We start from the raw sequence: 27,308 nt of genomic DNA, 5'->3' as shown, positions 1-27,308 counted from the left end.
ATGTGGGGTGTTAGGAGTCCTGTCACCTTTTATTTCAAGTAAGGACATTCCTACATCTTTCAGAGGTTGTGTTTTCTTTCTTCCCTGCATTCTCAGTAGCTGACATCACAGCAGCAATCCATCCAAGAGTTTCCACAGACCATGCTTCATTTAGGAGAAATCGCTTGTGTATCATATCTGGTCAGAATAATTTGCTCACAATACTAAGCTATCATCCCACCACTGATCAGTTAAGTGATAGATCTTTTCATTGTTCCTGCCATAAACATCCTAACAAAGATGCTGAAAGGCCTGACCTCATTATGAGGCTGGAAAGGATTAAACAACTGAACTGTATCTATTTTCAGTTTCTACAAGCAAAGATGACAGTATGGCTTAATCTCTACATTTGTCCTCCAGTAGATGGCCTTCTTTTTCCCCCTCTAGAAAGCCCTGTGTAGCAACAAGAAAGTGTCCTTTTTCTTTCTGCAACAAGAGTCGCTCTTTTGTCTACTTTCTTACACTTCCCTGATTACCATAATATATGCATACCATCAGTGTTAGGGCATAATGCTGGAGGATTTAGGGCATTTGCCTGAACTTTTCTCCAGCAAAATACTCTTAATTTGTGGTTCATGGGAGATGGTCCATGGAAGTATATTTAGCTGTAAAATAGGTGGCATTTAAGTTGGACTTTGACAAAGATGCATTATTGTCCATGAGAAACTTTCAGGATTAATGGACATCTGAAGAGTTTAGAACTTGATGGGCTGAAACTTAAAGAACGTTTAAAAACATCACTTCATTTCATTTTTTAGTAGTATCTGTGTTAGGTTGTTGTTAAGCATGTATTTCTGCTTGTGAAATACGGAGAAAAATAACTTATTTCCATCTCTTTTTCTCAATCTTTTAAAATCTTATTAGTATTTTTTAGGACACATTACTTACTAGGGTATTGTAAGAGTTAAAATCAGGAGACGTTACAGAACCGTAGCCAAAAGCACACCCTTAAAAGGAGTAGTTGGATGCCTTGTTTTAGGTTTCTCTTAATGCATTCATTCTGTTCTGCATTCAGACCAGTTCTGTAGTAGTAGTCATTTATAATCATTAATCTAGCTCATTGCTATTGTAATGGGCTCCAAACGTTCTCTGTGGAGTTTACATGCTCCACTGCATTTCCTACTAAATAACTGATGATGACTTCCTCAGTCTTGTCATTAACCAGATTACCTTTCTCTAGCCAGTTCTCTTATTGATTTGCTTGGTTTGAAGTTCATTTTCTTAGGTTTTTTTATACTCATAAAAGAGACTCAGGATTGGTGTGTTTGAAAGCATTTTACATGAGTGAACATGAGATGAGTGCGACGAAGCTGGTGAAGGGCCTAGAGAATAAATCTTATGAAGAATGCTTGAAGGAGCTGGGAATGTTTAGTTTGAGGAAGAGGAGGCTGAGGGGAGACCTCATCAGTCTCTACAGGAAAGGACATTGTAGAGGGGTTGGTGCTGGTCTCTTTTCACAGGTAATTAGGGACAGAACAAGAGGGAATGGCTTCAAGCTGCAACAGGGCAGTTTTAGACTGGACATTAGGAAAATCTTTTTCACGGAAGGAGTGGTTAGACACTGGAATAGGCTGCCCAGGGAGATGGTCGAGTCACTATCCCTGGATGTGTTTAAGGGTCGTTTGGATGTGGTGTTGGTGGAGATGGTTCAGGGGAGAACTTTGTAGAGTGGGGATGATGGTTGGACTCAGTGATTCCAAGGGTCTTTTCCAACCTGAATAGTTCTATGATTCTATGATCACTACCCAAGCATAGGTCCAGATACTGCAATAGTTATTTTTATGAACAGGAGATTTAACTGACTTAGAGGCTCCTAAAACCAATGTCCATTCCTTTCAGACTGTTTTCTTCAGCATTATAATTTGTGAAAGAAGGTTGGAGAAAACTAGTCAACAGTCTGGGTACTTGGGATTATACTGCATAGCCTGTATCTATATATAAACGTACTGTACAGTGAAGTCTAATGGCCAGGAATATAAATGCCTTTCAGTTCTTGAAAGTTTCAAGTTTAAGTCAAGTCAGATTGTTCCAGGTGAACACAAGTGCACAGTGAAAGATGTGCTAGACCATTCAGTGCTTTGTGGATCACAACCAGCTTCTTGAGTTTCAGCCACAAAGAGCTGACTGCTTTGTGTAATTGCATACTGGTGTCAGTCTTGGTGGCACATGGGAGTCCCCATTCTTCACAAGCCTGAGCTTGTCTCTTTCATGGTTGGGCTCATGATGGACACATTTCAGAGAAGCAGTGTCAGAGTACCTGCTGTGATTACAGCTGTTGGTGAAGGTGCAGTAAACTGTTCAAAAATTTGCAGTGGATTTGATGTGGAGCAGGAGACACACATGTCTATCCTTGATGGTGATCTAAATTATGCTGAAATGTTTTATCACTCTTCCTTGGGGTATTTATAGCATTTGCACTGTTTCCTGAAAGCCTCTTCCAAATGAGTTATTAAAAGAGAAAAAGAAAAAAAGTCCAAAACATTTCCATTTCATTCATGGTTTTGAGAAAATTATTGGCCACTGCACTTCATGCTTTTACATGCCACGCTGTAGTCTGAAACACTTGGGAGCTTCAAGGTGTTTTAAAATATCTGATTCTACTGACACTGGTTCTCCAGAACCTTTCATTGTTATTTCCTGGAAAGGTCAGGCTAGAGAGAAATCCAAAGTCAAGGCCTTTCATCTGAGATTGCTTTAGCCATCTGCAGCATTTCCATAGTTCATTGTTTATTCTCCTTAACTTCTACCTCCTTCTCTCTTTAGGCCAATGTCATAACTTTCTTCTGCTACCTGACCCTGTGTGCATAACACAGATAAGCTGTGTGCCAGCTGGCTGTATTTCTTGGGGCTCCCAAAGTGGAAAAGAATACCAAACAGTAACTGAAGGCCATGTCTCTCTCCCTGGCTGTAGTCCCATTATTGTCACTGGACCTAGTACATATCTCAGTGAGGGGGGGCTGGATGTGATGTCCTGTATTGCATGAGATGCAGCTGCATACCACCTGCCCATTTACTCTGCCCATCTCGTGATGTGTAGCTATGAATTCTTTAGTTGTTTTGAAGATCTTAAGCTTAATGACAACTTGTTTTCTAGAATAGAGACTGATCCACATCTTGTCTAAAGATTACTCTGCTGTTTGAGAGCTTGGGGAGATCTTGATGGTCCCCTCCCATGAAGTGTTGCTGGCATCCCTGTATTTTACTGTTAAGATTGCTGTGGGTCCCGTTTCAAGTGGTTGAGCAGTCTGCCCCCCAGATGGCCAGGACTCCAACAGAAATGTTTGCTCCTTATTGTTTACACGACCACTTAGCTTTGGCATTGGATTGATTATGTTCTCAATGAAAGACTGAAAACTCCTAGATCTAAGAGTTCATCTCTCACTTGGAAGGTCTGCTAGTTACATCTTTAAAGTGACGTTACCGTGAAAGGAAAAAATAGCTTAATAGTCAACACATTCAAAGACTGTCAAATGTCACAGCATTTCAGTTATACGTTACTGTTGCTCTGAAATTGTACCTTTTTTTCTAGTTTACCTGTTATAAGATCCTCTCTTCAGTTCTTTTGGTTTTGCTATGTCTATATTTAGTAGATTACAGTGCCTGTTATTATCTGATGTCATTTCCCTTGTCTTCCTACAGATCAAGGGGTGATCTTTGCTGTTCCACAGGCTTACAGTTGTCTAAGAATATACAGTGTATTTATAATCACACACAACTTCAGTTGTTAGGACATCCTTAACATTTCTTACTAGGCTCTTTAATGCCTCTGAAACATGAGGGTAAGTCATACATTTTCCTACTGTAGTTCACAAAACCAGCCTCTTTGTTTGCCTCAGGCTTATGTCCTTTGGAGGAGGCTAAATGTCCTTTTGGATCATACTTATTGAGCTGAGCATATCTATAGGATTGTACATGCTTCAGAACATGCACAGAATTGTCTTCACAAATGTTAAAAAAGGCCGCATGGATAAAATAGAGTGTCCATACAGTAAGTACATTTTAAGTCATTACTTGGTTGCTGTAGTCAATAATGTACTGGAAAATTTAAACCACGCTCTTTTGTTTGTCATCTTCTATCTTCTTTTTCTACTTTTGGAAATACTGACAGAAGTGGCTGCTCCTCCTTCCTTATTGTTTGCTGTTCTTGCACTTCAGGAACTCTGAATTCTTTAAGCTCCAATTTTATTCCAAATCCCATCCTGTAGTTAAATAAATTAAAGAGTTAACATTGTAGTTAGTGTCGCATTAAGTCTAGTGTTAGGGTTCCCAAAGTAGGTGGAAAGTTCAAACTTGAGTCATGGTTCAGGCTGTCTGCGGATTCAATACCACACTGTATCAGTTAAACTCTTCCACTATTGGAATGTTTTCTTTACAACCATGAGAGCCGAGAACATTTTTTATGTTTCTAATGAAAGTTTAAATTTTTCAGTTGGTGGATGTGCCATGCTAACCACATAAGCACGCCAGATGATAGCCTTGGACTGTACCTTTGGCACAGCTTGTCCTGCCCCGAGTAACGTTCACTCAAAGCTGAAGTAGTGCTGCCACATAAAACGTTTGATACTGAAGGATAATTATGGGGAATTTGAAAGGGACTAGAGGATGATTAAAGTTTGTATAAACAGCAAGATTCTGGATTTTGGAGATAGAATTGGAGCAGTTCTGTATAAATTCATGTTTTGCTTTTCTAATCTGGCAAGTGGGTTATTGATAAAGGGGCTTAAATCAAAGGGCATAAAAACAATCCAACCATCTAGACGACTTTCTCTTTTTAAAAACATTTAGCTCACTCAAAATATGGTGCTGCTGGAGCTTTACCCATAATAAACCTGCTTTTCACTGAATTTACTGTTCATATGAACTGTCCAGATTCCTTCCAGAACAAATGAATTAATTCTTCACCTGCAGCTGAACCTTTTTCTTCTTACCTGAGTGCCTCAGAACTAGATTTCTGCTCAACCACAGTGCTAATCCCCTCTTGCAGCAGTCTCCCTACAGATCTTTTTAGGTCAGTATGCTTAGCTCTCCACTATTTTTGTCCTGAGTCTGACACAGGTTGTTCCAGGCAAATCTCACTAAATCTCTGTCACTCTTTGCTTTTCACATCAAAAGCTGGATCTTTCTACCTGTTGACAACAGGAGTCACCTAAGTTTGCTGTTTGCAGTGATGCTCCTTTTGTAGAGTGTAAAACATCTTGTTTGTGAAGACCACTTGCCTGCAGCAGCACCTTTATATCTGGGAGGATTTTGCTAGTATCTCATGGGTCAGGAGAGGCAACCCAGGGTGCAGCCCGTGCCGCAGGTACCCTCCTGGAAGAACCCCCTAATTGACTTTGCTGCTGCTTGTTGATCACCATTGGGAAGGCAGAGGTAGTGCATCCAGTTATTACAACTAAGAGAACATTTTTTTGGTTAATATCTAATGAGATTGAGCCAGACAATAGTACAAAGCCACATAGCCTTTTAAAGCTACTTATGTCTGAGACACCATGTAGAGCACAGAATCTTGTGTTGATCCATGAACAGATTTGATCAAATACCCTCTTTAAACTATTCATTAGGAAACCTTCCTTTAAATGATGATGTTGATTTTGAGCTAACATGTCAGAAATCTTTGGCTTCTAGTGGATTTTCCTGTCACTGAAAAGTTGCAAGTAGGTCTCTGTTTTCATCTGATTTTCCAGTGCTCTTAAAACTGTTTTCTAATGATTGTGGGAGCTGTCTACACACTTCAAGAGCAGAATGAGTCCTGCTGTACACACTTACATGAACATGCAACTTAAGGGGAAAGTGTGTGAGTGCTTATTCTTTATTTCTCTATATTTAACCTTTCATCTCAAATTTTGGGGACAATTATATGACCTGCTGTTTTGCTTTTTGTTTGTTTCAAAAATAAGGAAAACCAGTTTTTAAAATTAGACTATTTTCTGGATTTAAATCTCTTCTTGTGAGTGGAAAAAGTGAATTAGTCAAAGAAACAGCCCTTGAACGTTTTTATTTTGTTTAAAATTCTTATTTAAGCAACCATTCTCTCAAGACCAGATCTTTTTCATGACAGCTCATAAAACCTCTCCATACTGAATTTTATAAATGCTTAATTAAAAAGGAAGAATTTTTTAATTTATTTTCTTTTTAGAGTAGCAAATGTTATGAGGAAGAAATGGGATTTTACACAGCTGTGTATCGGTGTTTGAGTCCTATGCATGGATTAATTTTCCTAGAATTCTTGGTTTTCTGTTTGTTATTACCACTAGATATATGGAGAGATGAGGAAATGAGGCCATAGGTGTCCTGTGAACAAGGCATGGGCAGAACATGGCCTATTAGCCAGACGTGAGTTGTAAAGTTGCAGTGTTATTGATGCTCATGTTTATATTCAGTTTTTTGGTGAAACTGCAGCTTCTGTAGACAGAACAAGACCACCTTTCATTTTTAAGGGCATTTTTTTTGGTTTTTTTTTTTCTTTTCTACAAGGTTGCACACTTTCATGGATATATAGAGAACTTAAGGATGTGACACTTACTCATACCAGAAGCCTTAAAAAACCAAAGGCCAGGAAAGACTCTCCCAACATTAAAAAAATAATAATAAAAATTATTTATTAGGCTTTTCTCTGCTATATCTCCAGGAGACTGATTTAAAACTCTGTGACTTTATAACTCTTGAATGACTTCATGACTGTGGTAGAAAAGCAACCTTTGGAAATTGTGTGTCCTACTGTAATCCAAAGGGGAAGGCTACGTTGCCCAGGCACTCCAGCCTGCTTAGTGCTTGTACATAAAAGGAGATGGGGATAGGGAACTTTAATGTATATTCATCAAGGCATTCCTTGTGTTTCTGGGAAGTTACTAATGTGACTTTTTGGGGCAGAATTCATGTACTAACTGCACTAAATACTCCCATGCTGTTTTGGGCGTATTTATAGCTGTTACAGTGTTGTGACAGGATTGTAGATAGCTACCTAAATGCAGCAGCAATGACTGCAATTCAGGCTAAGTCCTAAATATTTATTTGCTTCCTGAGTAGATTTTGCAGCCTTCACCAAGTACCAGGCTTCTGTGGCTAGGCTTCTGTTGTATGAAAGATAACTAGCAGAAAGATAGTTCAGGTGTGTCTACTACACTTCACTCAAGACACTGACAGCAGCATAAACATATCATTTCGTATTCCTAGGGTTTGCATCACTTCATGTCAGGTGCCACCAGTGAGCCACATACAAACCAGAATTAAAGCTGGTAAAAACAACGTTTTAAAAGCCAGGGAAATACGAAGTAGCTGTCCTCATATTTTTCAAAGGTAGGCTGTTTTAATTCAAGTATTTGCTGTCTAAGTCTGTACCACATGGACAACATCTATCTCCATTATGCCTCTGAAACGTGAGGAAGAGTCTACCTCAGGCAGGACTGAGATTTTAGAGAAGAGTCTGGATTTTGCTAGTGACATGGTAGCAGTGGCAGTACAGGCTGGTGAAGACAAGTACAGCAAAAATTGTGACTCAACAAGTACTTGCTCTGCAACTCTAGCCATCCCACTTCACTTTTCTGCACTTACTCTATGGAGCCTCCCAGCTCCTTCTTAGCTTACTGGTGTTTTAAAATCACTCTGGAATTTATTAGCTACTTTGCAATAGAAGAGCAAAATGTTAGGTTCAGCTGTATATGAACAAGGTTAACATGCAGATTGCAATCAGTCTCTCTATCCTTAAGCACACTGTATGATCAAGCTTGTTACACTGTGAGTGCATGGTAGAGTGTGTGTATAGCTCCCTGCCCTGTGCCGTGGGGTCAGATTTAAACTCCCCTTGATTTGCTTCATTTGTTACTGGAACTTCAGATACAGTAATTTGTGGTAGCAACCAAAGTAGCAGTTGTGGATTCCAGTTTTCACCCATTCTGACTGGTACCTTCCTTCTTTTCTTGCTTTCTTCATCATGCAATGTTGAACACTATTTACTCAGCTGTGGTGTGGAGACAGGAAGGAGCAATGTGGTCATGCACCAAAACTGCCCTTGTTTATTCCAAGCAGCTCTTGGCAGACAACATGGTGCATGGGCAAATGTAATTTTCTGCATGGTCTTCAGTGGTCTTGCTGTAGGGAATAGGAAAACAGTCATCACAGCACACTTAAGGTCACACCTCTTAAGGCCTGTGATGATCCCATTCTGTGTAACAGGTACCCATCTGCAGGCTGAGAAATGGATACGATTTATTGGTTAGGTGCCTGGGGTGTCTACAGGCTGAGCTGTGTTATGGCCTAAAAGACTCCATCTGCATACTTCAGTAACTAATAGGGTGCTGTTTATCCAGGCATAAGAAGCAAAGAGCTTCTTTTTTTTAAAGAAGGAAGTTCTCTGCACCACTTCAGCTTTGCATGCAGTTCCCGTCTACATAGATGATTTGCTCAAAGACTGAGACTGTAATTAATTCCACTTTTATTGAGAATAAACTTCACCCTCTGTGAAAGCTGACTGGAGAGGATCTCTGCCACCCAGAGCAGACTGCCTGTCTTTTTGAGCAGACTTCTTTCCCTCTATGTTGTTTTGTTGTTTTGTGGATGATGCTGTGAGTTGTTACAAAGAGGAAGGCCAAGAAGACAGCATAAATTATTACATGTTTGAAAAGTATATTATTTCCAGCAAATGAGAGATCTCTATTTGTGTCTCACAACTAATGCTTGCTTAGGGCTCAGTTATCCTCTCAAGCTGCTATTGTCTAACAACCTGTGATTCTGAGATCGTGTGAACCTGACAGGGACTGTCAACAAAGCCCAGCTTCTTCAGGAAACCTCATACTTCCAAAAAAACTCCTAAATTCCTTCACCTCTGGGGGGAGAAAAGAGAAAACTAAGATTCAGAATTAATGAAAAGGGGCTTCACTGATGAAAGTGGGCAGATTATCCTCCCAGAGCCTGTGTGTTCAGAATTCATGAGAAATGCTTTGTACACTGCTGGACACAACACCATGAAAATCTAAAGAGGATCAAAGCAGAGCAAAAGATATGACTGGGCAAGGTAGGGAGGAATGTAGAGGGTAAGATAAACAGATTTAACTTGAAATAAAGGTATCAGTTACAGAGATTGAGTAAGACACATTATGAAGAAAGGGTTATTGTAAGGATCTGTTGACAAATTAAAGGAAGAAATAATGGAGAGCAAGAGGTGTAAGGATGCATAAATAAGAATATGAACTGAAACAAACAAAAAATGTAAATTGAGTATTGCATAAAGCTTTGAAATGCTGTGACTCCTTCAGACAAATTTTTTAGAGAAATATCAGGAGTTTAATGCTCAGGATTATTCAAAGCTAGATTTAGAAAGCCTTGAAGTAACAGGTCCATACTGTCCTCTGCAATTATGAGAAACTGTTTCAAAAGAGCCTTTTTATGCCCAACTTCTGTTTTCCTGCAACATGCTTCCCATGCTGAGCCTATTGAATGTGACTTTATGAAACTTGCATGTACCTTACACAATCAGATAGTTTTCTTAAGAACTTAGGACCAAAAAAGAGAAAATTTTCTTTCCTCTATGTTGTATCAAGAAAGAGAAACAGTGAGCTGAAAATTCAGTTTAAAATGTACATCTTCCTGCTCATGATAACAGAGTTTTTCAATAATATGGCTTTGCGGTTATACATAAAACTTGGTGATACTTTCCTTTATGAAATTAATGGAACTGATTACCTAACACTGTAGGAGAAATCCCCCCTATTCCACTGGGTACTATCATTAACCTGAGCTCAGATATACACTGTCTGAAGGGCCAGGGTAGTCCTTCAGACAGGTAGACCAAGTTGCAATAGAGAGCAGCCTTTGATTTGTGTCTTACTAAGAAATGGCAGTACAAAAAAATTACAGTGCCCTCCATATTCTCGCAGACATCTGTAATGTCAGTGCAGTCACAGAAATTTCATTCAGCTCAACATTCAAATTTTGGAAGAAGAGAGATTCTGGTATATTTATCCCTATGGCAGAATAGGTTGCATAGATCCTTGCAATACTATTGTAGCTGTGAACAGGCACATTTCTGACTGCAGAGTTGACTTGTCTAGACAGAGGAAAATCACCTTTTCCTATCATGACGCTAAACCTGAGGTGCTTCATTAGATAGAAAATCCTCCCAAGAGCAGTGCAAAGTACAGTACTCTAGAGAGTGTCTATAACGAATGTCAAGGAGTCTGACAACAGTTTTTTTTCAGATATAGGGTTTCCTGAACTGAAGAAAAACCCAGTAGCTCTCTTCTATTTTTGCTCTGCTATTCTAGCTCATAGTGTAGGTAAAGGAAAAGTCCATAACTTGATTTTGGTGGCAATGCTCCTGCAGTATCTCTTTAGTCAGCACTGAAAATACTCATTTGGCTGGTTTAGATGTTGCAGAGAAATGTCCCTTTGATACTGCATACCTGCCCCTTGAAACATCTGACAAGGGCACAACATTTTCCCCTTTTCTCCTGTCAAACTGCCAGGCTTTGGGGGGTTGTGGAGATACAAAGTTGTGGCTGTCATCTGGGACAAGGTTGATTATTTGGATCTGAGTGTAAGGAAAGCTAAGCTGTGTCTGTGGCAAAAGAACTCATGCTCTGTACCTCAGTCCTAATGCCTGTGCCCTTTGGATCCCCTCTCTGTCTACTGCTTTGCTGTACTTCCAGCCCTCATCCTTCCATACTTTGCATTCTTCTGTATATAGAAGCACTGCAAAATTGCTGCTCTTCCAGTAGTCTTCTCCTTAACTCCAGTCCACAGCTTTTTGGACTCTGAACATACAATCATGTAGGGCTTTTTGACATCGGTAGGTTTCCATTCCCTTGGGATCCTATCAGCTTCCCTAAGAGTCACCTCTTTTAGACTCCTGCTGAACCACAGAGGCCTTTCTTGACCAGCCTCTCACAAAGCTGCTCTCTAAAACATGAAAAATTTGATTTGTTTTCTTGTGTTTTTTGGATCTTTGTTCTGTGCTTCCTATAATATAGTGACCAGATTTGTACACATTATTCCGAAAGAGACCATCCAGCTGCCTTACCGAATGCCAAAGTAATAACATCTGTGGTTTATACTCTGCAGCCTTCCATACACAGCCCAAAACCCTTGTTTGCCTTTGTTACTGCTGCCAGATGTTCTGTGGATGGTTTTCAGGCGTATTGTGGTGAATGTCACCATGCCAGTGAATTTCAGCAAGTTTAAGCAACTTTGAAATGATTCCTTTTTCCACATGGTTATGTTCAAGTCAAACCGAGCTGTGTTCTCACTTGAAACTGCCCTGTTTTGGTTACCTCTTTTTCACACTGTATCACTCACTACCTGTTACCAGTTTTTGTGCAGGAGGCTCTTCAGCAGGACTTCCCCTTTATCAGGCCTCCTTCTGATTTTCTTTGCTAGAAGCTCCATCTGAAGGCCCCAGCTCTGAGAGTAGGGAGCAGTTACAGCGTCATTAGTACCCAGTCTGCTTGAATTGAGAGTAGAATGGAAATGGAGGGGTTTTTTTCCTAGAGGGGAAGCAAAGGGAGGGAACAACCTGTTACAATGTTCTCACCTCTCTTTTCCTGCAGATTTGCTAACAGCACAGGAATACCACTGCCTGCTGCAGCTACTCTGCCCTGACTTCCCAATGGAACTCACTCAGAAAGCAGCAAGGTGGGTCTTCATCCTCTCTTCTCGTGTGACATCAGTCCCACACGCATGGATTTAGGAACTAAATCTGTGGGTAAAGCTATGGACAGGGACCTTCAGCTTTCAAGATTTTGGGGGGAAGAGAGACCATGGTTTGAGGTAAAGAACGGGGTGTTTTTCTGGCAATGAGAAAGAGTGTATATTTAAGGTGTACAGGGACTGAAATATTGGTGCAGAATGCTGCTGCTGACTCTCAGTTCAGAAGATGAGTTGCATATAAAAGAATGTCTGCCAATGTGTTTTTAACTGACAAGATTTTCAACTCTTATTTCAAATTCTGTTTGCCATCTTTAAAATGTGTTCCCCCATTGCTCCAGCTCCCTGTGGTTGATCACGTTTAAAAGGTAGTAACCTCTGAAGGATTGCCAATGTTTTAAAGTATGTTAGCTAAGAACATAGTAGCTAATCTGTTAAAATTTTATTTTAATCTAGACAAGGCCTAAAGCAGATAGACAGCTCAGGGCACTGATAATGTGATACCAGTTTTTCTACTGATAGTGCTTGCTGGTTCCAGTTTAGGCCAGGCAGTTGATTATTAACTATCTGATAGTGAAAATGTAATAGGGATGTGGGGTCAGTTCAGATCTCAGCAGGAGTGCACACACACACACGTATAATCACTGCAAGGTTACTGAATAAATGCTGTCATTCCTAGCCATCTCAGCAGAGAGGGCATGGAAATTTATCTTTTTTCATGGACCTAGATATGACATTTGGAAACAGAATCCAGACACACGATCAGGCTATTAGCTGCTGCCTATGTTGTTCTTGGCCTAAATAATTAAAAGGTCCTAGTTTTCTATTGGTCATTCTGTTATCTTTCTTTAGGCTTGCCTTAGGCTAAAGAAAAATACTTGGCTGATTCTCTGATCAGTGGGCCTTGGGGGGTCCACAGAGTAGAGTTACTTGGCCACCAGTGCCAGACTAAGAAAGAATGCTAACCCTGTAGCAGGGATTTATCTGCTTCTTCCTTTAATAGAGGTACAAAACCACCAGTCCTGTGCGCTGGTGTGTGTTTCATAGGGTTCCAGCTGAGCTGAGCAGGAATTTGTGATGGTGTAGGAAAGGAGACTTCAGCATATCTACACATGTTATGATGTTTGTGTCAAGGAATTCAATCCACGAGACTGTTGTAAACCAGAGGCCTCATTCAGGGGCCTGCTATGCTGTTGTGCATGTGCCATAGAGACAGACAAGCAGGCTTTGGGAGCAGGTGTTGGAGAGAAATGAGATCTCTGTCAGAGGCACCCAGACTCAGGTGGATATGACTTCACTCCTACTTTTGGCTGGCTAGAGATTTACTTACCCATTGCTATTCTGTTACAAACTAATCTGGCTTAACAAGTTAATTAAAAGTTGTCATATTTCTAAACCATCTTTTTCTTTCCTTCCAGCTGTTGCTCACTCTCATGTCCTTTTTCTGGTCTCCACTTTCCATTGTCCTCCTTGGTCTCTGCCAGTTAGAAAGGTGAATTCTGTAGGCTGTCTTCTGGCACCGTTGATTGAATCCTTGCAGAGCCTGAATGTCACAAGCAAAGCTACTGACATTGTTCCTCTTTCAGTCTTCACATCCCCATCAGTTTTCTTGCTCATTTTCTTGGGAAAGGAATTAAATAAAGCAGCCGCGGGAGTAGCCAGAGCACTCACTGATACAGCCAGGACCTGTGTAATTACTGGCGCTGTTGAGAAGAGAGCAGTTAGAGTTGTAGTCTCAGTGCTGCATGACTGAGATGATCTCACAGCACGATGCACTTCACTTGTCCAGGAGCTGTTGCTATGCACTGATAACAAACACTGGGAGCAAGATCGTGAAATGTCAGAGCAGAAGAACAGAAGCTACAACAATATAGGTTTTATTAGTATTACACAAGAGAGCTCCATTTTTCTGTTCCTAGTGCCACACAAATGCAGAACTGACACCCAAAAAAGAACCAGGCCGTCTGTGTCTCTGGGTTTCTTGAATGTTTTTTTTCCTTCAAAGGGCTATAGATTGAAGATTTTAATCTACAGAGATACCTTTCATCTTCAGAGACACCTTCTGGCTTTCTGAATCTTGAATACAGGGCAGAAAATTAAAGGATTTTTCTGGTTTTATGCCATGATTTCAAATCTGTACCTGAGCACTGATTTTCCTCTGGTAACAGAAACACAAGGAGCTTGCTGCCTGCATTTGAATAGTGGGAACTACTCATCCACAGTTCCTATGCTGTTTTATGTGGTATGGGAGCTCATGTTGCACTGGTCAGTGCTAATGGAAGTGGGGCTCACAAGTCTTGGTGTTAAAGAATTGCTTGAGAGTGCAGATCGTGCCCTTTTTGCGTGTTCTGCTTATTTTTGCCTCCATGTATCAGTAAACATACCAAGTCCCCAAAGACTCACTTGAGCCAGCCTGGCCTTAAGACAGATTGTATCAGTTAGCCTTTAATGGTAGCAGAGAACAGTAAAAGTCCTTTCAACTTGTCCTGGGGACATCCTGTCTAGTCTGGGTTTCTGAGATGTTAACCGCAATCAGTAGATCATGAAGTTTCTCCACTGGCACATTGGTGAGGCTTTTCTGCCAGCCAAACCCACTGGAACCCTGAAATACCACTACACCCTTTACCACTGTCCCTCAAGTGGAGGCATCTTTCTTTCATCCTTTCCAAAGTTTCTGCTCAATTTTCCTTATTAATTGAGGGTTTACTATTAGCTTTGTAAATAAGCCTGTGCCCCTGAGGGCTTAAAGTCTAATTTGGACAAGAAAGAATGAATAAAAGAATCCTTTGAAATACCCACTACCTGATGAACTCTTTTGAGTTGCAGTTCAGACTTTCAGATTTTGTACTCAACTTTGATCCTGTTGTCTGGGTTACAGTCTCATGGCTGGGATTCTCTCCTTGACAGTTATGTCAGGGAAGAGGTGCAAATATGTTGCATAGGATGCTCTCCCAGCTTTCCTGACTGCTCAGTCAGCTGGCGATGTGGGGAGGTAACCAGCTGCAGTCAATCTCCTCATAAATGACTGTATTGGAATTAAAGACTTTCAGCATTTCCGGAGTGCAGACTCCTGGGCCAAGTGGAGTCGGTAACCCAGCACCAGAGTGCACCTGTTTCTATTTAGATCCTTCTCTGTCACATATGTGCCACACAGTCTTCCTAGGAGGCTCCCTGCTGTCTTCAACAGCAAGAAATGTCCAGCAAATTCTCAGACCTCTGCTTACTTCCTTATGCTCTCTCCTCTAAGAAAGATGCTGGGACATGGTGCTGCAGAGCACTGCCACAGGCCATAGCTTTAGATTTAGCAAGTGAAATGACTTGATTGTCATGAAGGTGATGTAATATTGTCTCTCTGCATAATGAATACACAAAAAAGCTATCTACTGTTGTTCTCCTGCATCTCCAGGATGGAGAAATGCACTGACAAAAGGTTTGGAACTTACGCTTTGAGAGTATCTGGGAGACAGACCATAATTTCAAAGGAGAGAGTACAGCTTATCAGTGATGTGGCCCATCACATTTCCACTGCTTAAATAGTGGTTGGAAATGCCAGTGACTGAGCAGTGTTGCCTGAGAAATGAAGATGCTCTGCCTGCCAGCTTCAAAGCCATTTCCTTGATGTGGCCACTGACAATCTAAGTAACATGCTTATTAGTGAGAATTAAGAACTGAAGCTACTGCTTCTTTAGACAGGAGGAGGAGAGGCTTCTGGAACATAATAAATAAATCAGAAGCACTTTGACATCTTCAAAGGGTTTTGTTTTAAATACTGGCTTTTCTCCTGGGGACCCTGTTAGCCCCAGTCTTTCTTTGAGATAATTAATTCAAGCTGCTCTGAATGTTTGATTTTGCCACAGTGAACAGAACTGGTCTGAATGACAGGGAAGTCTTGCAAGATCCTGTAACTCTTCTAGGTCAGCCTCCCACACAACTGCCTGGAGTCTTTTACTTGAGACAGAACGGTGTTTCTCCAACAATGTTTTTAGACTATTGATACTGCAGAAGTTAGTCTGTGGGTTGCATTTGGTCCTGTCTTCAAAAGGGTTCTACTAGATGACCCATACTTTGCTTATAGTGAAGTGGTAACCCTTCTCATGTGACACAATATGCCAGATACTGACTACACAGAGTCAGGAGACCTGCACACAGTAGAAAAGAAGTACCAACTACTTTTCTTTAGCATCTCCACACACTCTGTTTTATTCCCATCAAAATGGAGTGTTTCCTTCTGTTTTCCAGTCTGAGCTGTCATTGATCTGCCCGAGTTTCATAGAATCACAGAATGACAGGTTGGAAGGGACCTCAAGGATCATCTGGTCCAACTTTTCTAGGTACTACTATAGTTTCAATGAGGTGTCAAGCTGAGACTTAAAACTGCCCAGTGTGGGGGAATCTACCACTTCCCTTGGGAGACTATTCCAATGTTTTGACTGTCCTCATGATGAAAAATTTACCTCTTGTGTCCAATTGGAATCTCCCCAGGAGCAACTTGTGCCCTTTACCCCTTGTCTTTTCTGTGTGACTCCTTGTAAATAGGGAGTCTCCATCTTCTTGATAGCCACCCTTCAAGTACTGGAACACGGTAATAAGGTCTCCCAAAGCCTTCTTTTCTCAAGGCTGAACAAACCCAGTTTTCCCGGCCTCTCCTCATATAGCAGGTTCTCCGGTCTTCTGTTCATCCTTGTGGCCCTTCTCTGGACCCTCTTCAGCCTGTCCATATCCTTTTTGTAGAGCAGGGACCAAAACTGAATTCAACACTCCAGGTGTGCTCTGACAAGCGCCGAACAGAGCAGGATGATGACTTCTTGATCTCTGCTGGTGATGCCCTTGTTGATGCAGCCCAGCATCCTCTTGGCTTTCTTTGCTGCTGCAGCACACTGTTCACTCATGCTAAGCCTGTTGTCCACCAAGGTCCCTTTCCACAGGGCTGATCTCCAGCCAAGTGGATCCCAGTCTGAACTGTTCCTGGGTGATGTGTTCCCAGGTGCAAGACCTTACACTTCTCCCCATTGAACTTCATAAGGTTCCTGCTAGCCCACTCCTCCAGCCTGTCCTGGTCATCCTGGAGTGGTGCTCTCCATTCTGGAGTGTCAGCCTCTCCATTCATCTTGGTGTTGTCAGCAAACTTCATCAGGGTGCTCTTGATCCCAACATCTAGGTCACTTATGAAGGTGTTGAACAGCATTTGGCCCAATACCAATCCCTGGGGAACCCCACTTGTGACCGGTTGCCAGTTTGTGGAGGAACTATTTATTACCACCCTCTGGGTATGGTCTGTCAGCCAGTTCCCCACCTACTGCACAGACCACTTGACAAGGCCGTAGTGAGTCAGCTTCTCCAGGAGGAGGCTGTGGGGGACTGTATCAAAAGCCTTGGAGAAGTCCAGGTAGATGATGTCCACCACTCACCCTGCATCAGCTGAGCAGGTTGTCATAGAAGGTGATCAGGTTTGTCAAGCACGATTTGCCCCTGGTAAATCCCAAGCATGTGCTTCAACTGACTTGTGACAATACCCAGGAGGATTTGCTCCACAAGCTTTCTAGGGACTGAAGTGAGGCTAATGGGTCTGTAATTACCTGAGTCCTCATTAGAACACTTCTTATAGATGTGGTGACATTAGCATTCCTCCAGTCTTCAGGGATGTTTCCTGATCTCCATGACTGCTCAAAGATTACGGAGAGCGGCTTTGCAACATCAGCAGCTCTCTCAGCACCCTCAGGTGGATGGCATCCAGGCCCATCGATCTGTACAGGTCAAGTTCCTGTAAGACTTGACACACCAACTCTTCCTTCACTGACAGTGGGTCGGTGTCTGCATGAACCTGGACTTCTGCTCCTATGGCCTGGGACCCAACAGCACTAGTAAAGACAGAGGTGAAGAACGTGCTGAGGACCTCTGCCTTTTCAGCACTGTTGGTGACTAGTTCCCCTCCCCTGTTTAATAGTGGGGCAATATTATTCCTCTATTTCTGCTTGTGGTTAATGTATCTGAAGAACCCTTTCTTGAAGTTTTTGACATCTCTGGCCAATGTCAGCTCAAGCTGAGCTTTAGCTTTCCGAACTGCATCTCTGCATGCCCTGGCAATGCCCTTCTAATTCCCGACCAGTAATGTTCCACTTTTCCACCTCCAGTACGTTTCTCTTGTTCCACCTACTTCCCTTGCCTTTAGAGGGGATGAACTGGTTTTGCATATCGAGGCAAGTGTTCTTGAAAAACTTCCAGCACTCACTGGCCCCTTTACCCTCCATGGAAGCTTCCCACGGGATCCCTTCGGGCAGCGTTCGGTAGGAATGCGAGCGGGCGGTGGTGCTGGCTCCGCCTGGGCCGGCCCGGCAGCCCGCCCACAGGTGCCGGCACCAGGCTCAGGGTGGCTGCTCTCCCGGCTTTGAAAACCCCCCGGAAGAGCCCTTTGCCAGCCTTTTTTTTTTTTTTGCCGCGAATCTCTCCCCAGTGAGGGCTGACCTGCACTGGAGTCAGTCTGCTTGACGTTTGACTTTCCCCACTTCAGAGACCGACCTTTTCATACTTACGTAGTGGCAGTGACCAGAGCGTTGGTTTTGTTCTCAGTTTTATGAATGTTTTTAGCCTAACTGACTTCTGAAATCCAAAGGGTTTTTTCCTGAAAGGTGGAGTTGAACTTTGCTATCATTATACTTCATCTTTATGGCCCGTGGCTGATACTTCCTGTATCCATGAAGTGTGCTTCAAAATCGGGATGCATATAGCTCCCCACATGCACCTGGGGCTGAGCAGAGAGAAAGAAGACATTGTCACTGGCCCAAGAAGTGTTCAGTTTCCATGAAACTTGACCTGATAGTCAAATGATAGACCTGATAGATGTGAAAAGAGACCGATTCATTCATCAGGAAAAGAGGACAGGATCTTCACAGATTGTAATTAGAAAGCTGATTGTTGGTGCAGTGTTATTTCCTCTGTAGTAGAGTTTATTGAGTAAAAGTTGGGAATTAATAACTGTTGTTATCCTTATGAATCTGAAAATGTCACTGGTACACAGAGGAATAGCATAAGGCTCATTCTGCTTACACCAGTTTGATACTTGTGTAACTTTCTTGTCTGTAGCACAGCTACTCCTTGAATGGCCGTGTGAGCCAGCCTTGCAGTTTTTATGCCAGTGTTTGTTTCACTGCATCCACCAGGATTTGAAAGCTTGACATCCATGTCACACTGCTCTGATCACTGTAGTCAAAGTGTGTGGTAGCATTGACATTCAGGATCTTCTCCTTACTGCAGGTTATTAAGCTGCTCTCATTTGGTACTATGTTGTCTACATCCATGCAGCACTGGGTCTTCCTGTTCCTAGCTCCCTAGCTGCACTTTCTCTGCATCTGGGGTTACTGGTTACAGACTTTAGTTTTTGTAGCTGCTAAACTCTTTCTCTCATCTTATCCTAGGATTGTGCTGGAGGATGATGCTACGGATTGCCTGATGTCTTTTTCTGATTTCCTCTTTGCCTTCCAGATCCAGTTCTACTACTCAGGTAAATGCTGGGAAGCTGCTGACTTCTAGTATAGCATTGCAATTTTACAGCTTCCCAACCCTTCCACTATTTTGAAACTTGTAAGGATATGGTTTTTTACAGAAAACATATAGATAATGGAATATACTGATGAAAGGCATCACTGATGCAAAGAGATTGGGAGACTTCATAAGAAGGTTCCAAGTTTTTGTGAATAACAAGATACCTGTAACTGTTATGGCTTATCTGTGCCTTGAGACATAGATTTCCAGCTTTATCTAGAGATGTTAGCATCCAACAATTAACTATTACTAGGAACACTTCTTTGTCTTTACCTTAATACAGCATTTCTGCATCTAAAGTGTTGGCTCGTGTTGGAGACAGGATAAGAAAAGCCCACAGGCCTTAAAAGGAAAAGTAACTGGACAAATGGATACAACTCTTCTCCCTAATACTTGCCCAACTATGAGCTGATTTCAGCTCATATCGTTTCTGAACTAGGTATAGTTGCCATAGATTTAGGAACCCCCAGTGGACTCCTCTCCCTAGAGCTTTTCCAGCCTCCCTTGAAAGCACATAAACTTTAACCTCCACAACACCTTTTGGCAAGGAGTCAAGGAGTTGCACATCTGCCACCTGTCCCATGAAGAACCACTGCTCTTGTTTGATTTGAGGGATCCTAGTTGGAAGGAAAAGTGAACAGTTAATCCCCATCTACCATCTTCATGTTGTTGGTCATTAATGATATCCTATTCCTCTCCACAGTTTGAGTTTTAACTAGATGGGGTACTTAAAATTCTTGACAGGAAAAGAACAAATCAAACAATGTTAGTTTGTGTATATTTACATATGCTCACCCACACATACACATATGTAAAAATCCACAGGTATTTTTAAACTAAAGTTTCAGAGACAAGGAGAAGAAACTTGGATGAGCATTCAGAGAGACATTGGACTGTTTGTGAAAGCCCCCCTAAAATGTGATTGAGGAAAGGGAATCTCATTCAGGAAACTGCTTAAGCAGGCAAAAAGAAGGAAGTATTTCCTTTATCAAAGTTAGATAAATTTCCAAACACTGGGGACTGCTGGGTTGCCACTCATCTCCCAGCACAGAGCACTTTCTAAAGGCAGCATAAGCTTCTGTTCACTCACACAGCTCCCTCTCTTGGACGTAGCTCACAACTGGCCTCAATCAGGCAGAAGGAATCAGGTTTGGATACTGGAACACATTGGCTAGAAGCTGTGGTGGAGCGTAGTTTGTGGTCAGAGAGTAGATTTGGGTGGCCTGCTGATCTGATCCAATCTGTCAGTTCCCATATTTCTCGCAGTTAAGCAGCTGCTATCCCTAATATAAAAATCTCTTTTTCTCAGTACTTCTCTGTATATATTTCCCCTGTAACTCCCCTGTGCATACCACACCATTATCCATGACCATTCATCAAAGAAAAACAGTTCAAAATGGGGATTTTGGGTTGGGCAGGACCAGGCTCATAATGCCTTTAGCTGGGGACAGAAAATGTGCTTGGAAAGTTTTTTCTCTGATACAACAAATATTTCCACTGAGCCGCAGAACCTCGGCTCAGCCTCATGGCCCACAGTCATCCTGCCTTTCCTCTCCACACACCTCACACGCAGCATTATACTTCCATTCACTCGGGACTTAAATGCCACTGGAGTCCTTCCCAGCCTGCCCTTGTGCACACACCCTCAGACATCCCATCCCTGTCCTGTTCACCCAGGCACAAGGCACACAGGCAGCCTGTCACACGCTCTCCCACCAACCCACACACACGCAAACCACTCCAAATGGAATCTAGATTTGTAAACTGCTGACCACATCCATAAACAAACTTGTTTAAAATTAGGCTCTTGCAGTAAACAGTGGGTAGTATGAGGAGCCTAGGGAGAGGCTTCCTGCCAACTCTAGCCCTGACCTGCCCTGGCCCTTCCTCTAGAGTCCATGTTGTATTTACTTTGGAGCAGCACAAAGACAAGCTGGGCTACAGCCTGGAGCCCTGACTAGCTTGCTCCCTTTGCTCCTGCTGCAGTTCCATATAGTTTGTTCCCAACTTTGATGAGTTCTTAGTGGCAAGAGACGGAGAAGGAAAACTTCTTAGGCTTTGCAAACCAGTTTTTTGTTCCACATTAGCTTTCACGCTCTGCTGTTTTATCTAGCTACCCTCTGTTCCCTTGAGAGGAATCTTGTTCAACAGGGTGAGTGGCTTCTCCTAATCATCCCCAAGTGAGTGGCCTCTCATAATCATCCTGATAGGAAGAAACCAACAACTTATATGGAAATGGCTGTTTGTTCTTGCATAATACGTGATCCAAATATGCAGGATGCTATAGTGTTGTGCGTATTTCCTGTTGGTGCTCTGTACAACACAGAACAGGGAGTGACATTTTAATCCCAGGCCTGAAGGATGTTTTGCTGGTTATAGCCCTGAGTTTTAAGTCGTTTTCTGTTTTTTCAGAGTTCCTGGAAAGTGTGGCTGCTATTTATCAAGATCTACTGGCTGGTAAGAATCCAAATACTGTGATTGTGCCAACGTCATCCTCTGGGCAACATCGGCAGCGCCAACCCCCAAATGATGGCAGCCCACTGGACGGGGTAGAGGCATCTCTTTTCTATGAGTGCTTAGAGTCCTTGTGTGACAGATCAAAATACAGGTATGAATAGAGTCCAAAGCACAGATTTGAAGTCTGTAGCTCTGCAGACCCTTTATAAGGTGGGAGCTGTGAAGAAATAAAAAACTTTGAAGAAGCTGTAACTCCCAAATAGACCTCATTAGTGGAGGATAAAGGGAGAGATCATAGCCAAATGGCTTTAACCAAAGGACACTTAACAATTTCATGGCCCAAACAAACACAAGGTTTGAGCTGATTCTTAAAGTAATGGATTGATTTGGGTCTCTGCTTTCATTCTCACTTTTGCATTGACACTTCTGTCAAGGAGATGTCCATCTACCATCATGAGTTAACTAGAGGAAATAAACAAGTCCAGTTGTGTTGTTAGGTGTTGAAGCATAGGAAAGGCACACTGGGGTGGATGGAGTCTGAAGCCTTTGTACCTTGACAAGATCACACTGCTAGTCTGTACTGAAGCCTGTGATGGAGCTGGTCTCCAGTTACAGGGCCCAGGCACATGGCTAGCCTGAGTCCAGAAACACCAGACCTTATTGCATAGCTTTTACAGTTTCTTCAGAGAGTCTTGTAGGTAGCAAGCACATGCGCTGCTAGAAGATCATGGTCTAGATCCATGAAAAGTCTCAGGACACAAGTTCCACCTGTATCCTTCTTTAGGAGCCTGAATCCAAATTTGTGATCCACAAAATTCCTGCTGAACTATAGTCCAGTACTATAGATACCTAAGCATGGAGATGCCAGGTTGTTTTGTTCTTTTAAGTAACGAAAGGTCTACATTCCCTGTATGTCCTGAGGGCTTCAGATGGGAAGGATACCATGAGCATGTCTGCTAGGTCAGGATCTACACAGCACTGTGAAGAGAGCCGTTCCCAGCCTTTCATTGCATAGCTCAATATTCAGCCAGGCTTTGGTAACCACCTTGACCTGAGGGGTCACCAGCCCACACCCACATCTCCCAGCAGTGCCACTACACCATGGACTTCAACACTTCCTCTCTATGAGGCAGTTTTATTTTGCATGAAATCCTTTAAGAAGTATTAGGCAGGAGCAAGAATTATTATGATGATACTGCTTAGAAGTCAGGGCCAGAGATTAAGGTGAGTGTAGAATAGAAGAAAGGGACATGTCAATTTAGTCCCCACCTAAATATTGTTTTCTGATATATTTAGGTTATTACTGGAGAGGTTTTCCTGCCCCTTAAATGACTGTCACTGATAAAAGGGGGATAACATCATAACAACTCTCATGGAAATTTACTGTCTTCTAAAAGAAAGGATTTCCCAGTTGATTTTTGAAAGAATATCCTAAGACTTGGGATGTGTATGCCTCTGAGTAAATCTAGGCTTTTCTCCCTGTCCTTGGAATGGATACAGGCAAGACTGCTCCTAGGGATGTCACACAGCTCAAGTGTCTTGGTTAGCAAGTGGGGAGCAGATGCAATGCTAAATAAGCAAGCTGGTGGCTATTTGTTTTAATCTGAGACAAGGCAACTTGACAGTGTTAGAGCAGGTAAAACAGTTTGAGCTGGGTCTTGGAAAAAGATAATAATCATTTAAAAAGCAAGATGACCCTTTTTTCTCACTTTTTCTAGCTGTCCACCTTCTGCTCTTGTGAAGGAAATGCTGAGTAGTGCGCAGAGGCTGACCTTCTATGAATTCCTGATGGCACTTGCAAAGGATCAGAGGATCAACAGAGCCCTAGGTAAGACTCCTGTGAATGGTACAGATCTAGATTTTGAGTCATTCAGCATTTCTGTGGAATTACCTCTGTAAATATGCCCCAGATTTTACTAGCAGAACTGTTCTTTTAATATGTTTGACTATAAATGTTGGGCAGAGGTGTTCAGGAGACAAGTCAGGTGCCTGACTGCTATCGACAGTGCTGAATTGAGGTCCCATTGTATGTTTAGCCCCTTCAAGTGGCTGCTGGCCTCCACAAGAAAATGAGGCATAATTAATGGGAAAACCTCTGCTGCCTCCTTGGCTCAAAGACTCAAAGCCCAGTCTTTCCAAGCTCTAGCCTATCTTCCCTCAAGGCAGTGTGATCTCGGTAGTATATTAATCTATGGCCTGCTGAAAATCTGGTGGTATCATAAACCACAAACCACTACAAAATTCTGTACCCAAATGCTGTGGGGACCAGAGGGCTTATCAAGCAGCATCTCACTGCTCATGTCCATGTTATGCTGGTCAATATTGTTCTAGGGCAAGGAAGCAAAATGTTGCATTGACAAAGGACAGCCTGTAATCCATACATAATTCAGACTCACAGTTCCATAATGTTCCCATATGCATTGCTTGTGCTCTTCCTCTTCTTGCAAAAGGGGACCAGAAAAGACATTTTGTGTTTGACAAGGCTGCATCCAGGAGGATACTCATCTCCACTCTGCAAATCATCTGGCCAGTAAGGGTAGGCTTTCTCTGTCTGTGGGTAGTTATCCTCTCCCTTTACTTCTAGGCTCGAGTATCTTCCCATCCTTATATTACAAATGCAAACCTCAGTGAAAAGATGTACCTTGCCTGAGGGCTTGTTCTTTTGCACAGATGTGTGCCACAGCAGAATAAAAGTGTCCCCTCCCTGGCTGAGCCCCTTCTTACAGCAAACCATTTAAGCTGCAAATGCTCCTCTGGGGCGGGGCTGCTTACCCAGCAACATGGAGATTATATATCAAAGGTGCATGAACAGCCCTGCAGTCCCCTCTGCAAACAGGCTTACGAAGCAGTGCATTCACTGGGGAAGGTGGTGCCTGGGGTGCAGCAGGCAAAATATTTTTTTCATTTGTCCTATGAAATCCACTTCTAGTCAAGTGCAAAGAAAACAGGTGAGCAGAAAAGAAGACTCCTGCCCACAGCTTCCATTGTGCCATCTACAAAGTATGTGGGTTTTCATTTCCATTAATGTGGGCCTGGCCCCTGGACCTCTGCCAGTCTCCTGCTGAGGCTTTCACAGAGGAGGAACAGCAGCCACTTGTCAGACAAGTGCTAGCATCTTGGCGAGGAAAGGAGGATTCTTTTCTTGCTGTCTTTTAATCTCTCCTGAAGGGTGATTTCAATAGTCATAGAATCACAGAACCATTCAGGTTGGAAAAGACCCTTGGAATCACTGAGTCCAACCATCATCCCCACTCTACAAAGTTCTCCCCTAAACCATCTCCACCAACACCACATCCGAACGACCCTTAAACACATCCAGGGATGGTGACTCGACCATCTCCCTGGGCAGCCTATTCCAGTGTCTAACCACTCTTTCTGTGAAATTTTTTTTCCTAATGTCCAATCTAAACCTCCCCTGTTGCAGCTTGAAGCCATTCCCTCTTGTTCTGTCGCTAATTACCTGTGAGAAGAGACCAGCACCAGCCTCTCTACAATGACCTTTCAGGTAGTTGTAGAGACTGATGAGGTCTCCCCTCAGCCTCCTCTTCCTCAAACTAAACATTCCCAGCTCTTTCAAGCATTCTTCATAAGGTATATTCTCTAGGCCCTTCACCAACTTCGTTGCCCTCCTCTGTACTCACTCCAGCACCTCAATATCTCTCTTGAATTGGGGTGCCCAAAACTGGACACAATACTCCAGGTGTGGCCTCACCAGTGCTGAATACAGGGGGACAATCACCTCTCTACTTCTGCTGGTCACACTATTTCTAAGACAAGCCAGGATGCCATTGGCTTTCTTGGCCACCTGGGCACACTGCTGGCTCATCTTCAGCCCCTTGTCAATTAGAACCCCCAGGTCCTTTCCTGCCAGACACTTTCCAGCCACACTTCCCCAGGCCTGGAGCGTTGCCTGGGGTTGTTGTGGCCCAAGTGCAGGACCCGGCCCTTGGCCTTGTTGAAGCCGAGACCATTAACATCAGCCCAATGATCTAATCTATCCAAGTCTCTCTGCAGAGCCTCCTTATCTTTGGTCTTTGGCCAGTAGTCTTTGGTCTCTAGGGGATCACAACCTCCCCAAAGCCCTTCAGCAAGGGCAGTTTTCAGGCAAAAGAGCCTTTGGTCTTTGGACGCCTATTTTTCCTCTGGTCTCACAAAGCCAGTAGTCCCCCCTGAGGAGCAGGGGTAGGGATCAGAGCAGCTCGTTCAGGCTGGGGCTACACTGACGTTTGTCAGGCGGGCCGCCTAACTCCCGTGTCAATGTTGATTTGTGAATCCCTTAGGTGTTATTTACTGACTCCTCCAAGGAATTCTTGTGTCCTAGAGACCTCACTGTGCATTCTGCAAATGCAGAAACAAGTTAAGCTTTCACCAATATTCTTTTAATTGAGCCTATGAAAGGGAGCAGGCTGGGGCACTTCACTGGACCTCCTGACACTCTGTGTTGCAGTGCCAGGCTTTCCTCTTCATTTGCAGGAGAGGAAGACCAGAACTGGAAGAAGTGGGAGAATTGGTTCTGGTCTAATCTGATTCTAATTTTTAGACATTCATTGCTATATTTTTGATCACTGCTGCCAGATTGCTTGTGTGAGGCAAGTGGCTTTCCAGCCCTTCCTTCAAGTGCAAGGTTCCAGGGCCAGAAACCAGACTTTTGTCCCCACTGGGAGTACAAAGCCCCTTCCCAAAGATCCTGAGTGCAGCACTTAGGCCTCCTGAAAAACAAGAGGACTCCTCACTGCACTATTGATACAAATTATCAAGTGCAGTGGCACTATTCAGGCTGTGATAGGCAATTCCTGTCATCCCTGTGCTGCCTGATCACTCTCCCATGAACCCTGTACAAAGTGGAGTTTGTTACAGAATTAGAAAGATTGGGTTTCCTAAAAGCCTCATCTTACTTTCTGGGCTCTTCCTGAGGTGCCACTGTCCTTTCAGACAATGTCAAGGATGATCAACCAGCTGTTCAGGCCTGAACTATACCCATGTCCTTCATCCCGAATAGGGTTTCAAATGTGAAAAGAAGCATGCTGACCTTATGCTGAGAGAGTTCGTATTCTCATGCAGACAGCAAGCAATGGTAGAGTACATTTCACCATGCTTACTCCTGTAAACCCAGTGTGCACCAGACTCAGGCCTGACTTTCCTGAATTGCAAGGAAAGCAGTAGTCTTACACCTGTGGAGTGTTTTGATCCCCAAGCTCCGTGCACCACAAGACAGGCAGGTGACACAGAAGTACACGTCTCCCTGGGTGGTGTAGCACCCTGTTTAGTCTGAGATCAGCCACAGCCTGTGTGAAGGACAAAGAGTATGGACTGTCATTCTTGATCTGTCCATGTTCCTCAACTTTCGGTGTCCGTTTCTCTGAGAGGTATAAGGAAGAGTCTTCTCTGTCTGGCTGGACAGATTTTGGATGCTGCTATAGCTTGAGCGCTTTTCTTGAAGAATTAATAGCCTCACTCTCTTTCCTTTGCTCTTTTTTTCCAGGGGCTTTGCCAGATAAAGGAGACTTGTTTCTGGACCCTGCTATGGATCAGGAACTTGAGAAATTGTAAGTGGAGTTGCCTAAAGTAGGAAGTAGAGCAACAGATTAAAGGTAGCACACTAAGGAAGATGATTTTTAGTGAAGTACTGTCCCTGT

The 27,308-nt window shown here is 42.9% G+C and overlaps 1 protein-coding gene across 1 annotated transcript in view; it reads left to right on the top strand.

The window, feature by feature from the left end:
- The window catches only part of CSTPP1 (centriolar satellite-associated tubulin polyglutamylase complex regulator 1), an 84,348-nt gene that overhangs the window by 55,067 nt on the left and 1,973 nt on the right, over nt 1-27,308 (top strand). Inside the window, exons 4-8 of the mRNA XM_051621073.1 lie at nt 11,580-11,664; nt 19,089-19,174; nt 21,628-21,823; nt 23,391-23,500; nt 27,155-27,218. Of these exons, the coding sequence (XP_051477033.1) occupies nt 11,580-11,664; nt 19,089-19,174; nt 21,628-21,823; nt 23,391-23,500; nt 27,155-27,218 (541 nt within the window). The remainder of the gene's footprint in view (nt 1-11,579; nt 11,665-19,088; nt 19,175-21,627; nt 21,824-23,390; nt 23,501-27,154; nt 27,219-27,308) is intronic.

This window comes from Apus apus, chromosome 5 (genome assembly GCF_020740795.1).
Source record: "Apus apus isolate bApuApu2 chromosome 5, bApuApu2.pri.cur, whole genome shotgun sequence".
NCBI lineage: Eukaryota > Metazoa > Chordata > Aves > Apodiformes > Apodidae > Apus > Apus apus.
Note: the sequence above shows the minus strand (reverse complement) of the source record. Positions and strands in the feature narration are given on the sequence as shown.